Genomic DNA, 14,846 nt, shown 5'->3' with positions numbered 1-14,846 from the left:
AGCAAAGAAATATCAATCCTAAATGACTCACTAGACCAGATGGAATTAATTGACATCTTCAGGACACTCCACCCCAAAGCCACAGAATATACATTCTTCTCAAGTGCACATGGGACATTCTCAAAGATAGACCACATTTTGGGACATAGGCAAAGTCTCTTCAAATTCAAGAAGATAGAAATCATAGCAAGTATCTTCTCAGACCATAATGGCATAAAACTGGAAATTAACTACAATAAAAATAATCCAAAGAAATCAAACACATGGAGACTAAACAGCCTGCTATTAAACAAGAACTGGGTTACCAGAGAAATCAAGGAAGAAATTAAAAACATCCTGAAAACAAATGACAATGAAAACACAACAATCCAAAATCTATGGGACACAGCAAAAGCAGTTTTGAGAGGGAAGTTCATATCCTTACAAGCCTATTGCAAAAAACTAGAAAAAATAGTAACAGATGATCTAACTCTACAACTCAAAGAGTTAGAAAAAGAGCAACAAGAAAAGCCCAGTGTAAGCAGAAGGAAGGAAATAACAAAAATCAGAGCAGAGATAAACGACATAGAGACCAAAAAAACAATACATAAGATCAACAAAACCAAGAGCTGGTTCTTTGAAAGAATAAACAAGATAGATGGACCTCTAGCCAGGCTAACCAAGAAACAAAGAGAGAGGACCCAAATAAACAAAATCAGAAATGAAAGAGGTGAAATAACAACAGACCCCACCGAAATACAACGGATTGTTACAAAATACTATGAACAACTCCATTCCAACAAACTGAACAACCTGGAGGAAATGGACATATTCCTAGAAAAATACAAACTTCCAAAACTCAATCAGGAAGAATCTAAAAATCTCAATAGACCAGTGACTTGGGAAGAAATTGAAACAGTCATCAAAAAGCTTCCAGCAAACAAAAGCCCAGGGCCAGATGGCTTCACAGGAGAGTTTTACCAAACATTCAAGGAAGAACTAAAACCTATCCTCCTCAGACTATTCCAAAAAATTCAAGAGGAAGGAACACTTCCAAACTCCTTCTATGAAGCCAGCATCACCCTAATACCAAAACCTGATAAAGACAACTCAATGAAAGAGAATTACAGGCCAATATCCCTCATGAACATAGATGCCAAAATCCTCAACAAAATTCTAGCAAATCGGCTCCAGCAGAGCATCACAAAGATCATACACCATGACCAAGTAAGATTTATTCCAGGAATGCAAGGTTGGTACAATATCCGCAAATCAATAAACGTGATACATCACATAAACAAGTTGAAAGATAAAAATCATATAGTCATATCAACTGATGCAGAAAAAGCATTTGATAAAATCCAACACCCTTTCCTGATAAAAACTCTTAACAAGGTGGGAGTACAAGGATCATTCCTCAACGTAATAAAAGCTATATATGATAAACCCACAGCCAACATCATACTCAATGGGCAAAAACTAAAACCATTCCCTCTAAGAACAGGAACAAGACAGGGATGCCCACTATCGCCACTCCTCTTTGACATAGTACTGGAAGTACTAGCCATTGCAATTAGACAAGAGGAGGAAATAAAAGGCATCCAAATTGGAAAAGAAGAAGTAAAGTTATCCTTATTTGCAGACGACATGATATTGTATATAAAAAACCCAAAAGGCTCCATTAAAAAACTAATTGGCTTAATAAATTAATTTGGCAATGTAGCAGGATACAAAATTAACACCAAGAAATCTATGGCATTTCTATACACCAACAGTGAGTTTATAGAAACAGACTAAAAAAGCAATTCCATTTACCATCACACCAAAAAAATTAAGATACCTAGGAATAAACATAACTAAGGAAGTAAAGGACCTATACGTGGAAAACTACACGACACTGAAAAAAGAAATAGAGGAAGATGTAAACAGATGGAAGAACATACCATGTTCATGGATTGGTAGAATCAACATCATCAAAATGTCCATACTTCCTAAAGCAATCTATAGGTTCAATGCACTCCCCATTAAAATACCAACGGCATATTTCACTGACCTAGAAAGAACTCTCCAAAAGTTCATTTGGAACAATAAAAGACCCCGAATAGCCACAGCAATCCTGAGAAAGAAGAGTAAAGTAGGAGGTATCTCAATACCAGACTTCAAACTCTATTACAAAGCCACTGTTCTCAAAACAGCCTGGTACTGGCACAAAAACAGACATATAGATCAATGGAATCGAATCGAGAACCCAGATATCAACACAAATCACTATGCTCAATTAATATTTGACAAAGGAGGCACAAATATACAAAGGAGTCAAGACAGTCTCTTCAATAAATGGTGTTGGGAAAATTGGACAGATACATGCAAAAGAATGAAACTACATCACCAACTTACACCATACACAAAAATAAACTCAAAATGGATACAGGTCTTAAACATCACACAGGAAACCATAAAAATACTAGAAGCATCCACAGGCAACAAAATCTCAGACGTATGCCAAAAGAACTTCTTCACTGATACTACCCTTAGCGCAATGGAAGCTAAAGAGAAAATAAACAAATGGGACTACATCAAAATAAAAAGCTTTTTTACAGCAAAAGAAACCATCAACAAAACAACAAGAAAGCCCACTGTGTGGGAGAACATATTTGCAAATGATACCACTAATAAAGGTTTAATCTCCAACATCTACAAACAGCTTATACAACTAAATAAAAGGAAGATGAATAATCCAATTAAAAAATGGGCAATGGACCTAAATAGAACATTTTCAAAAGAAGACAGAAGGAAGGCCAAAAGGCACATGAAAACATGCTCAAAGTCACTAATTGTCCTAGAGATGCAAATCAAAACAACAATGTGGTACCATCTCACACCTGTCAGAATGGCCAACATCAACAAATCAACAAACAACAAGTGTTGGAGAAAAAGGAACCCTCGTGCACTGCTGGTGGGAATGCAGACTGGTGCAACCACTGTGGAGAACAGTGTGGAGTTTCCTCAAAAAACTGAAAATGGAACTCCCATTTGACCCAGTAATCCCACTTCTAGGAATATATCCCAAGAAACTAGAAACACCAATCAGAAAGGATATATGCACCCCTATGTTCATAGCAGCACAATCTACAATAGCCAGAATTTGGAAACAGCCTAAGTGTCCGTCAGCAGATGATTGGATCCAAAAACTTTGGTACATCTACACAATGGAATACTATGCTGCCATAAAAAAGAAGGATTTCTCATCATTTGCAGCAACCTGGATGGAATTGGAGAACATCATGCTGAGTGAAATAAGCCAATCAATGAAAGAGAAACGCCACATGACCTCACTCATTTGTGGATAATAAAGAACATTATAAACTGATGAACCATAAGATAGATATAGAGACAGTATATCAACAAGTAGACTGTCAAATTACAGCGGGGAGGGGAGGAAGATCTGGGGGAGATAATAGATCAACCGAAGGACTTGTATACATGCATATAAGTGCAACCAATGGACACAAAACTCTGGGGAGGGAGGGGGTCAAAAAAAATCAATAAAATATATTAAAAATAAATAAATAAAAAAAATAAAGAAAAGAAAAGAAAAAAAAAAAAGAATGAGAAGTAAGCGTAATGGTATAACTCAAGCGAAAGGGGCTGTGCTGTGCGGTCCAGTGGCTGGTTGTTCTGTGTCCCCATCATGGACACACCCCACGCTTTAGCCAGCGGTGCCAGCTGGGCAGCGGGTGCCTGGGGACAGGAGTGGCACCAGAGAATAGACCTGACCCTGTGCTTTCAGATATAAGTGGTACTCAGTTCAAAGGTCATTGGAAGAAAGTGAGTCATTAGTTATAAAGTCGTAGAGCATTCCCGGGCAGAGCAAAGACCATGCATATCAGCCACGTTATCATTGGCTATAATTATTCTGCAAGTCCCTTTGCTATCTGTTTCAGGCAGGTCTCAGGAAGGGTAGTTGATAAATGCTTTTTGCCATCTCAAAATAATCCTTAAAGCAGCAGTTCTCAACCTGTGGGTCGCAACCCTTTTGGGAGTCGAAACCACCCTTTCACGCGGTTTACCTAAGACACCCTGCATATCAGATATTTACATTATGATTCATAACAGTTAACAAAATTACAATTATGAAAATTATTTTATGGTTGGGGGTGGCTACAACATGAGGGTTGCGGCATTAGGAAGATTGAGAACCACTGCCCTAAAGGCAACCAGCTTTTCCTTTCTTCCCTGGGCTCAAAGGCAAGAGCGTCCTAGGCAGAACTGGGAGAATCCTCTCCATGGAGAGGTCTGTTCCATCATCAGAGTTCACAGAACAGAGATGACCCAGAGTGCTTTTAATTATTGATTTGAGAATGAGAGGGACAAACATCGATCGTTCCACTTATTTATGTATTCATTGATTGATTCTTTCGTGTGCCATTCATATGTGAGGTGTATATTGGACCCCACAAACTTGGCATACTGGACCGATGCTTTAACCAACTGAGCTACCCAGCCAGGGCCAGAGTGTGTTTTCACAGTGAAGGCCACAAGACCTGACTGCCTCCCCTTTCCTTGCCTGTATCATTTTGGGAAAATGTGGCCTCAACACAGAGCCCCTGATTACATTGTGGCCCCGTCCCCATGGCCACCAAGACAAGGTGGGCAAAGACACTTCCCAGGAAGGAGCCCTCCTAGCACTGTGGGACTATGCTCTCCAACAAAAGGTTGGTCACCCACGCATCCTTCAAACTGACTTGTGATCAAATGGGGGACCGTGGATGAGAAATGGGTTCTATGCCAAGTAACCGACAGGGTGATGTAATCTTAAAATCCTAGCTGGGCAGGTCATGGCGGGTGGTCACATCTCAGGCTTATACTCTTTAGCAAAAGGTTTGTTTTCCTTAGGCAAGCCCTGTCCATTGTATCTGTGCATCTAGGTGAACACACCTTAGAAATAACCACTCTCCAGACAACATAATCTTGCCTTACAGGTGTTGGATCCATGAATGAAAAGGTCACCAGTTAGATTCCTATTCAGGTCACATGTTCGGATTGTGGGCTCAAAACCCAGCAGAGGGCATGTAGAAGGCAGCCACTGGATGCTTCTCTCTCATCAACATTTCTATCTCTCTTTTCCATTCCCTTCGTCTCTGTAAGTCAATGAAAACATTTTTTAAAAGAAGAGACCTCACTCAAGTTGACTGTCTTGTAATCCAATCCCCACCTGCTTTGTCCCACCTTCATGTAACCTTCCTTACATCCCTTTCATTTCAAATGCATAGAAGAAGCTGAGAAACTTATTCTCCAGAGCATTTTAGATCTTAATGCAGTTTGGCTCAAATAAGTTTTCCAAAAAATCCTTTTAAAAAAATTACAGCCTTAAAAAGGAAGGGCATTCTGGCCCATGTTCCAACATGCATGATCCTTGAGGACACTGTGGTAAGTGAAGTAAAGCAGTATCAGGAAGAGAAACATTGTGTGATTCCACTTATATGAAGCACTCAAATCCATAGAAATGGGAAGTAGAATGGCAGTTTCTAGGGGCTAGTTATTGTTTAGTGGATACTGAGTTCTGTTTTATAAGATGAAGAGAGTTCTGGAGACTGGTTACACACCAGTAAATATAATTTAGCACTATTGAACTGTACCCTTAAAAATGGTTAAGGTGGTAAATGATATGTTGTTTATTTTTAGCCTAATAAAAGAATTTTAAAAACAATGATGTGTATGTGGGTTTTTAAAAAGTACAATGAACTGGAGGATGGAAAAGATAGGCACCTCATGTCCTATGAGCATAAATGTAAATTGGTGCAATTGGTTTGCATTAGAGTGTGGCTCTAGGCATAAAGGAATTTTTATATGGTGATACGCTCTGTCCCAGTCATTCTATTTATTAATCTTAAAGGAAATGATCTTCAATGCAGATGAGCTTCTATGCCCGAGGATTGTCTCTGCACTATTTTCATAAAGAACTGGAAACAAGCCAAGGTCCAGCTGTGGGCGTGGGCAGCAGGGAGGACCCGGCAGTGCCAGGAGGGCTAGGCAGCCCACAGCAGGGCTTCAGGGCTGGGGCCAGGACTGCAGGACCCCAGGGCCTTAGGCCATGAGGGTCTTGCAGAAGCAAAAGAGTGCAGGCTTGGGAGCCCACAGCCCCAGGAATTTATCAACACAGAGACTGGGCCCAGGGCGCAAGACATCGTTTGGCAATGAGAAGCGTCATTTGCAATCAGCACAGACACATCAATAACCGTTTTTGTATGTAAAAGGGAGTAGAGCATACTCCTCACAAACTGGGATCAGGAAGACTTGGGTTGGAGTCCTAGCTCTAGCACTACTGTGGCACTTGGGCTAACCCGAGTTTAGGTGAAAACCTACACTTTGTGGTGGTTTCCTCCACGTTCCAATGGGAGCCACAATGGTGGCCACCACGTGGAATGTGTGAGAGTACTTGCTGAGGGAACAGGTAAGGAGCCTGTGGCAGACACACCGTCAATATCAGCTGTACTGATTAGGAAACCAGATGTCCCCAACCTCAAGTCATTTCCAAAGCATTCCTCCCCAACTCTCCTTGCTATCTTTCGTGTCTGGTTTTGTTCTCCTCACCTGTCTGTTTCCTTGTCTGATGCTCTTCTCCTTGTGCCCTCACAGGACAAAGAGACTGTCACTTGACTTGCAGTAGGCTGGAGTGAAGTGAGTACCTGCTCCTAACTAGCAGCTGGCAGAGCCAGGAAGACAGGGAAACACAGTGGATTGAGTCCATCTTGGCATCTGAGGCCTTCTCTGAAAGAAACACCAGAAACGGAGCCCCTCACTGTTCCCCGTTGCTCAGCTGGCTCGCCTTGCACCCCACAATTTGTTTTCTCTTTCCCAAGGGTGAAGAAACACCTCCTTCCAGCTGAACACAGACTGGTGAGCCAAAGGGGAAACTCTGAAATCCCACTGCTGACACCATGACTTCAGAAGCTGACCGGAACTGCCCAGGTAGCCAGCTTCCTCCTCTCTAGCTGGTTCCTGCTCATGATCTAGAATTGAGGGAGGCATCTCCAAACTGGGTTAAGCTACACAGGAATCAAGAAACTCAAAGGGGATTGATGAGTGTCCTCAAATCCCAAAGAGGGTCAAAGAGGGTCCCCTCAACCAGAAGTGTACGTGGGGATCTCCTTCTAGCTCTCTCCTCACGCTGCTCACTGCCTCCAATCTTCTGCAACTCATGCAATGACTCCAACGAGGCCAGGACAGCCCATGGGAGGTGGGAATCTCTTGTCCCCTGTACCTGGAACCTGCTAGTTCCTGGTGGAAACTTCCCCTTCCAAAGTACTGCCACCTCCCACAGCTCTGCTGGGTCCCTGACCTGTGCTTCCAATTATAAACACCTGTGTGCTAAGTGTGACTGTCAGGCAGGAACTTCTGATGATCTCAGATACCCCTGCAGAGGCCTGCTTTGTTATTTCCCACACCCACCCACAAATACACAGATGTAGTGCTCTGGGTTCCCTCCATCTAAGCCCAGGTTTACTTTCTCCCTCAGTGGGTGAAGCAAGAAAAGGAAAAAACACCTCTCCACCACCCAAATCAACACTGCATTTTCTAGGCAACCACATCACCCCCCAGGAGGGGATAAAACTTGTTCCTGTTGCAGCATAAGGGGGAAGCGGACAGTTCAGAAGCCTGCAGCTCCTGAGCAGGCCCCAGGTTCCCAAGGGAAGACTGGAGCTGGTGGTTTCCTGAGGATAAACAAGATGAGCTCCTGTTTAAGAAGTGGGTGAGGGTGAAGTCAGAGTTGCCCAGGGAGCTGTGGCCCCTGAGACCAGCCTGGAGGAGGAAAGGTGGTACTGATTGATCAGAGCATTAGAACTGAGGGCCCAAGCCTCACCTACCTGAAGACACCTCCTCTACTCCCCACCCTGGAGCATCTGTGAGTAGCAGGAAGCATCCTTTTTGCATGGTAGGTTTACTCCATCAATGGTGTGTGATCTGAAATACTCTTTTCGAATTTTGAAAAAATCCCAAAGGGGCACTGTCGGGTAGAATGCACGAATCATATGAATTTTTGAAACCTAGGGAGGCTTTAACCAAATGTCAGGAAATGTCTGATGGGTGACCTTGGATTCCACCTTTGAGGTATCTGCTTCTTGGCTTGGGCCTTCTTTTGCTGTCTGAGTTTCACTTTCTTTGTCTGTGAAATAAGAATAATATGTCTTGTGTGTATATGATAGGAAACACATTTACATCTTGTCTCTGCACACACAAAACATACACCAGTCCCCAGTTTCTTATCTGCATTTCCAGAGCATCCAAATCCCTGAGAGTTACACATTTTTTAAAAGATTTATAACAGTTATTGATTTAGAGAGACACAGAGAGAGAGAGAGATAGAGAGAGAGAAATATAAGTGGTGGATAGAGAGAATTTGTGTCTCACCCTCTTCACATAAGGATACCATTCATATTGCATTAGGTATCACACTTATGGCCTCATTTAACATTAATTATAATATACAGTTACATGGGGCCTGGCCATTGTGACTCAGTGGTTGAGTGTTGACTCATGAACCAAGAGATCACTGGTTGGATTCCCAGTTGTTGCACATGCCTGGATTGGAGCCCAACCTCCAGGAGTACGCAGGCAGTAGCAACTGATTGATGTTTCTTTTTTTTTTCAATGTTTCTATCTCTCTACTTCTCCCTTCTTCTCTCTCTAAAAACCAATAAAAATATATTTAAAAATAAATGAGTAAGTACAGTCACATGGGGTGTCAGGCCAGCAATATATAAATTGGGGTGTGGACAGTTCATTCCATAATACCAGGTAACTCAACAAACATTCCCCAGATTTAAAAAAAAAAAAAAAAAAGTTCCTCAGGTGACACTTGCTCAGGTAGATGAACACTTAACCACCTTGTTTACTAGAGACTCAGTGCACAAAATTTGTGCACTTGAGGGGTTGGTCCCTCACCCCAGCCTGCATCCTCTCACAGACTGGGAGACCTTGGGGGATGTCCTACTGACAGCTTAGGCCCACTTCCTATGAGGAGAGGGCCTAAGCCACAGTCTGGCCTCACTCTGCAGGAGGCAACCAGGCTGATCAGGGGAAGGCACCAGCACCATCACCCCACTGCTGCAGCCATTGTCAGCCACCACATCTGCCATGGTGTTTTCTTCAATGTGGACTCCAGTTCCTTCACCACAAAAAAATGACAACTTTCTTTAGGCATTTTCCAGATGTCCCTTTCATAGGATCTGACATTTTTTCTTTCTTTCTTCCTTTCTTTCTTTCTTCCTTTCTTTCTTTCTTTCTTTCTTTCTTTCTTTCTTTCTTTTTTTCTTTCTTCCTTTCTTTCTTTTTAATGTATTTTATTTACTTTTTTACAGAGAGGAAGAGAGAGGAATAGAGAGTTAGAAACATCAATGAGAGAGAATCATCCATCACCTGCCTCTTGCACACCCCCCACTGGGGATATGACCACAACCAAGGTACATGCCCTTTTTTTTTTATTTTATTGATTTTTTTTTGCACAGCCTCCATTGGTGATGTGCCCACAACCAAGGTACATGCCCTTGACCGGAGTCAAACCTGGGACCTTTCAGTCCACAGGCAGACACTCTATCCACTGAGCAAAACCGGTTTCGGCCATTTTTCTTTCTTTCGTCCTTCCTTCCTTCCTTCCTTCCTTCCTTCTCCTACCTGAGGATATGTTTCCATTAATTTTTAGAGAGCTTGGAAAAGAGAGGGAAAGACAGAGAGAAAAACATCAATGTGAGAGGGACACTTCAATTCTTTGCCTCTTGCATGAGCCCTGACCTGGGCCCTGGCCAGGGAGGAGCCTGCAAACTAGGTACATGCCCTTGATCAGAATCAAACCCAGATCCTGTGGTCAGCAGGCCAAAGCCCTATCCAGTGAGCCAAACAGGCTAGGGCAGAATATGACATTTTTTAGCCCCACCAGCAGAGGACCTTAGTTTTTGTCTTCTTGGAGTATGGTGAAAAACCTAGATCACTTGTTTGGATTCTTATTGTTCAATTTACCAAGAATAGTGCAAGTGGCAGCATACAGAGAGCTTAGCTAATGAGCTGTCAGAAAAGGAGTTTCCTCTGCAGCTCACATGCAGAGAGTCACTGGGTTGTGTCTGCTGGGGTGGAGGTGTGCACTGAGCCCAGAGGCAGCTGCCAGGAACATGCCCTAACCCTGCATTGTGTCCACTGGGGTGGAGGCGTGCTGCCTGCCCAGACCCCCTCTCTCCCTCTGTGGCATGTGCCTGGGATGCTATGGGTGCTGCAATATTTGTGATGGAGTGATGGTCAATTTGCATAGTTCCATTTTATTAGATTAGATACTCAATTCCATTTCTATTCTACCCATTACCTTCTAACCTCATTGTTTTCACTTTCCATCTAGAGCACAAAGACTTTATTGATGCCATTGAGTTTTTAAAGGACCCATGGAACAAAGAGAACCTGCAACGCCTGCTGAGTGATGAATCCTGGGAGAGATTTGTCGCTGCAGCCAGTTTGTCCAGGTAACCTCCAGGGGATGCCTGTATTGTCACCCCCAACTCCCCTGCATCCAGATTCCTCTGGCAGGCACCCTCCTCCAGGCAGGATCCTGTGCTTGGGATTAAGCAAGTTCCTTCTCAACAGACCAAGAGCAACATTTCCTTCCTATCATTCATTGGCAGAGAAGGGCTCAGGCTGAGAAGGGATGAGGCCTGCAGAGGGAAGGTTATGAGGCCTTGGCCATGTTACTCAACCACTGTCTGTCATTCATCTGTTCTATTTCATTGTGAGGAGAATGAGAACATGTGGGTAAACTCTTTAGTCTAATGACTGTCACATGGTAGGTGAGCAGTTCTCATGAACATCAGAAAAGATTCTGGGAATAGACAGCGCACACACGTCTTCGCGTTGGACATGAGGGCCTCTCAGGACGTCTTGTGGTACAAGCCAGAAAATGCTGGCACAGTTTGTGTCCCTGGGGATTGTGGCTAGAGAGCCTGCTGTCCCTAAGAAAGGGATTGCACAAGCTCTGTAGGGTCCTGTTGGCCTGGAAGGGGGAGAGCTGCAGTGAGGTTGCACCATTTTGGTTGAATCTTGTCTGTATCACTGCCCAGCTCTGAAGCTCTGGGCTATGTCATCTCCCTCATCAAAGGAATAGCAAGTCCGTCTGATAGGACCAGGGTGATGAACTGCAGGTTCAAGGCTGAGGAAGCAAGTGCAGTCATCCTGTCTGGAGGCCAGAGAGGCCTGGAGCAGGATCAGAGTCCCGGGTCTGGGTGGAGCAAGGATGGTCCAGGTGGGAGGACTGGTAGGAAGGCTTGGCAGGAGTGAGGCAGCTGAGGCACCTGGACACAGGACTGAGGAGACCAGGGGCCTAGTGGAGGGCTGTGCAGGGGCGGGGGGCACATTTCTTCCTTCCCTGATTTGATCCCCTCTCTGCTGGGGGCAGAGGGCCCTGGTGATCATGTGCTCCAACCCTGTCTGTGAGCTGGAGGGCTCTTCACCTCCCTGTGGGACCCTCTTCTCTTCTCCATGGAGTAACGCTGACCAGAGGGAAGGCAATGTGGCTTAGTGACCATTCCAGTCATAATGTGGACTGCCAAAGTGGTGTGATCTGAGGGATTCTGAGTAGATGCACATGTCCCCACCATAGAGAACAGGGCTTCCTGCACCAGGTCATGTAATCAGGAATCCCAGCTTTAGCAATTTATATACCTGCTGCTGTTAATTCCCTGTCCTTTATTATTACAGAGATGAGGCAGATGCACTCTATGCAGACTTGAGCCAGCTGGAAACATTCATGGCCATGGAAGACAAAGTTAATAGGGAAAGGTTTATGAAGGAATTTCCTCAGGTCAAACAGGACCTTGAGGAACGCATTGGAAAGCTCTAAGCACTTGCTGATGAGGTTGACAAGCTGCACAGGGACGGCACCATCACCCAGGTGGCGGCCTCTTCCACCGGCGCTCTGGCTGGCCTTCTGTCCATCACTGGCCTGTGTCTGGCACCTTTCACAGCAGGGACTAGTCTGTTGCTTCCAATGGCTGGGGTGGGACTGGGGGCAGCAGCTGCTGTGACTGGTGTGGCTACGAAAATTATTGAAGGCTCAAATGATGGGTCAGCAAAAGCAAAAGCCAGCCGCCTCATGTCAACTGGCACCGAAACAGAGAAGGAGGTTGAGGAGATTCTACATCACAGCCCTCCCCAGATTGCTTTCATAGCACGGAGGTGCTTCAAATCCCTTCAACGCATTCTGAGGAAAGCTAATGTCCTCAATGCAGAGGAATCCAATTCTATCAAACTAGCTGAGATCCCATACATTAATGGCAGGGGGGCAGACATTGCTCAAATCGGACACCATGTGATAGATAGTTTGGGAAGCACTGCTCAAGTCCTGGGCAAAGGAGCCAAATTCTTAGGTCCAGGTGCAGGTCTTCTGCTGGATGTAGTGGACCTGGTGAATGAGTCAAAGCATTTATCTGAGGGCGCAAAGGCTCAGTTGGCGGGAGAGTTGAGGCACCAAGCCCAGGAGCTGAAGAGGAGGCTGGAAAAACTCATCCGCACTTACAAAAGTCTACAGGAGGACCTGACTCCATGATCCCCTGACAGTGCAGGGTGCAGGATGTTTGGGAGACAAAGGCGTGGACTTGACCTTGTTAGAGGGGAAAAGCCAGGGAGATAAAATGGATGGAACTGCATGGGAAGGTGTTGAGCACAGAGAAGGAGGGGTTCATGCAGATGGCAGGTGGGTCAAAGGGAAGGAAGGAACCTGGACCTGAAATCAGGGAAGACAGGGATGGGAGGGGGGGGGGGGGTAGGAGGAACTGTACTTTGACTAAAAAAGATAGGGCGTCATGAATAAAGAAAGAGAAGTGGAGGAATAAGCACCAAGAAGGCCGGAACTACTGAAGAATTGACAATGGAAGAAGGGGAAAGAGTTTGAGTTGTTGGGATATGGGAGTTACAGTGGCTCCTGGACTGGCCCTCCCCAGGGTTCACCCTCCCAGCAGGAACCACGTCCCTCCCCTGTCCTGGTCTCTCGCCCTGCTTTCCAGTCCCAGCTCGCCTTTGTCTTCCAGCAGCACATCTTTTAGACATAAAAAATGTTTTTATTTTTTAATCCTTCAATTATAATTCACATAGAATATTGTATTAGTTTAGGTGACAATAAACTGATTATAAAGTTATCACCCGCTAAGTCTGGCAGACATATGACATCATTCATAGTTATTACAATGTTATGCACTATAGGCAGTGACTTCTTGATGATGATGATGATGATGATGATGATGATGATGATGATAATGATGATAATGATGATGGTGGTGGTGATGACAGCAGAATGGGTGAAACATTTGACAAGTTGCTGGTGCTCTTGGGGGCCAAGATGCTCTGAGAGACCAGTGAAATTATAATGAAACTGCAAATGTTCTCAGAACAGTGGTTGATTTGGGAAAAAGAGAGAGAGAGAGAGAGAGAGAGAGAGAGAGAGAGAGAGAGAGAGAGAGAGAGAGAGAGAGAAATGAAAACAGATACTCATAGCAGGTCATAAAGACACAGCCTCTCCATAAGTGGTGGAGGTGGTATGGTCACGATGATATTCTAGGTCCCCTGTTTCTCCCCACCTGTGTTCTGCAGACTTTGGTTCAGTAAGATGGACTGAGCCTTTGTGGTGGGGATGGGTGGGCTCCTCTGGGCTCCGGGTGCCTGGCTTCCCTTCCCCATGAGCCTGTCCTCCAGGAACTCAGGGAGCAAATCTTCCATTGTTCCTGCTCTCTCACTGGGCTCCGACTCTCCCGTCCAGTCAAGTCCCTGAGACCTCAGTCCCCCGGGACCTCCACTGGGACACCCGGGGGAAGCTCCGGACTCCACTGTGGGGCAGGGCAGAGTTATCCTCCTCCATTTTGTAACTGAACCCTAGCCCTCACCCAAACAATCATGGTCAGCTAAACATCACCACCGGTATAAACCCCTGGGCTTGGCAAAGTTTGGGCTCTCGTCCACCATGTGGTAGGCATGTGTGGGACAGAGCCCATGTTAACATGGAAGAGGCTCTCTTGTTAATTGCATCGAACTTGGCTCCCTGATGATCTTTGGGGATCATGGACTCTCACAGAAATCAAGGTACAAGATTGGCTTGGGCTGAACACAACTAGTTTCCTCGCCCAGCAGCTGAGGCCCAGGATCAACTGTAGGACATGAGGTTGATTAACATCAGAAGGGCTTGCCTGACTGCTTTGGCTCAGTGGATTGAGCTTCAGCCTGTACACTGAAGGGTCCCAGGTTCAATTCCAGTCAAGGGCATTTACCTTGGTTATGAGCACATCCCCAGTAGGGGCTGTGCAGCAGGCAGCTGATTGATGTTTCTCTCTCATTGATGCTTCTAAACTCTATCCTTCTCCCTTCCTTTCTGTAAAAAAAGCAATACAATTAAAAAGGAAAAGATCAGAAGGGTTTGTTTGCAGGGGTGAGAGAGGGTCATCAATAAATAGACGGGGAGACAGCAAACATTTTTCCAAACTACCCTCACATTTTCCCTCCTGTAAGAGCTTTCACATGATCATCCTGTGTTACCCTTGTGGCACTGCTCCTGCCCCCCTCCTCCCCTTCTCCACCTGAGCCAGAACAGCCCTTAGGAAAGAAATCTTATCAAGCACCTGCTTCCCATTACTCTGCACAAAAGCCGGAGGCCTCCACCCAGCCACAAGTAACCTGCTGGAGCCTGGTGTCCCCTAGGGCAGAGCTGAGACAAGGCTCACTGAGGGTTGACTTGGGAATGATACCTCACAGCTGGACTGAGGGACACTGCCTCCTGGAGGGCACTCTTGGGCTTTGCCTTCTGAGGCCCACAGTGAGGACCAGACCCACACCAAAGAGGAAAC

The 14,846-nt window shown here is 45.0% G+C and overlaps 3 protein-coding genes across 5 annotated transcripts in view; all 3 read left to right on the top strand.

The window, feature by feature from the left end:
- The window catches only part of LOC311618979 (apolipoprotein L2-like), a gene marked incomplete at its 3' end in the record, with an annotated part of 60,242 nt that overhangs the window by 27,417 nt on the left and 17,979 nt on the right, over positions 1-14,846 (top strand). The window lies entirely within an intron of this gene.
- LOC311618990 (apolipoprotein L3-like) overlaps positions 5,253-14,846 on the top strand; it is a 64,192-nt gene continuing 54,598 nt past the window's right edge. The window contains exons 1-2 of one of the 3 annotated variants that reach the window (XM_084876862.1): positions 5,253-6,660; positions 6,843-6,951. In XM_084876862.1, coding sequence (XP_084732988.1) covers positions 6,921-6,951 — 31 coding nt within the window. In that variant the 5' untranslated portion in view covers positions 5,253-6,660; positions 6,843-6,920. The other 2 variants (XM_084876861.1, XM_084876857.1) reach the window with 2 other exon arrangements.
- LOC311618684 (apolipoprotein L3-like) lies at positions 7,381-13,149 on the top strand (the record flags this gene model as incomplete). The annotated part of the gene is given in 5 exon segments (XM_084876230.1): positions 7,381-7,404; positions 7,894-7,915; positions 10,367-10,487; positions 11,716-11,854; positions 11,858-13,149. Coding segments are annotated over 5 exon segments (1,011 nt in total). The 3' UTR covers positions 12,563-13,149.

Source organism: Pipistrellus hanaki (genome assembly GCF_964339955.1).
Source record: "Pipistrellus hanaki genome assembly, chromosome: 3".
Classification (NCBI taxonomy): Eukaryota; Metazoa; Chordata; class Mammalia; order Chiroptera; family Vespertilionidae; genus Pipistrellus; species Pipistrellus hanaki.
Note: the sequence above shows the minus strand (reverse complement) of the source record. Positions and strands in the feature narration are given on the sequence as shown.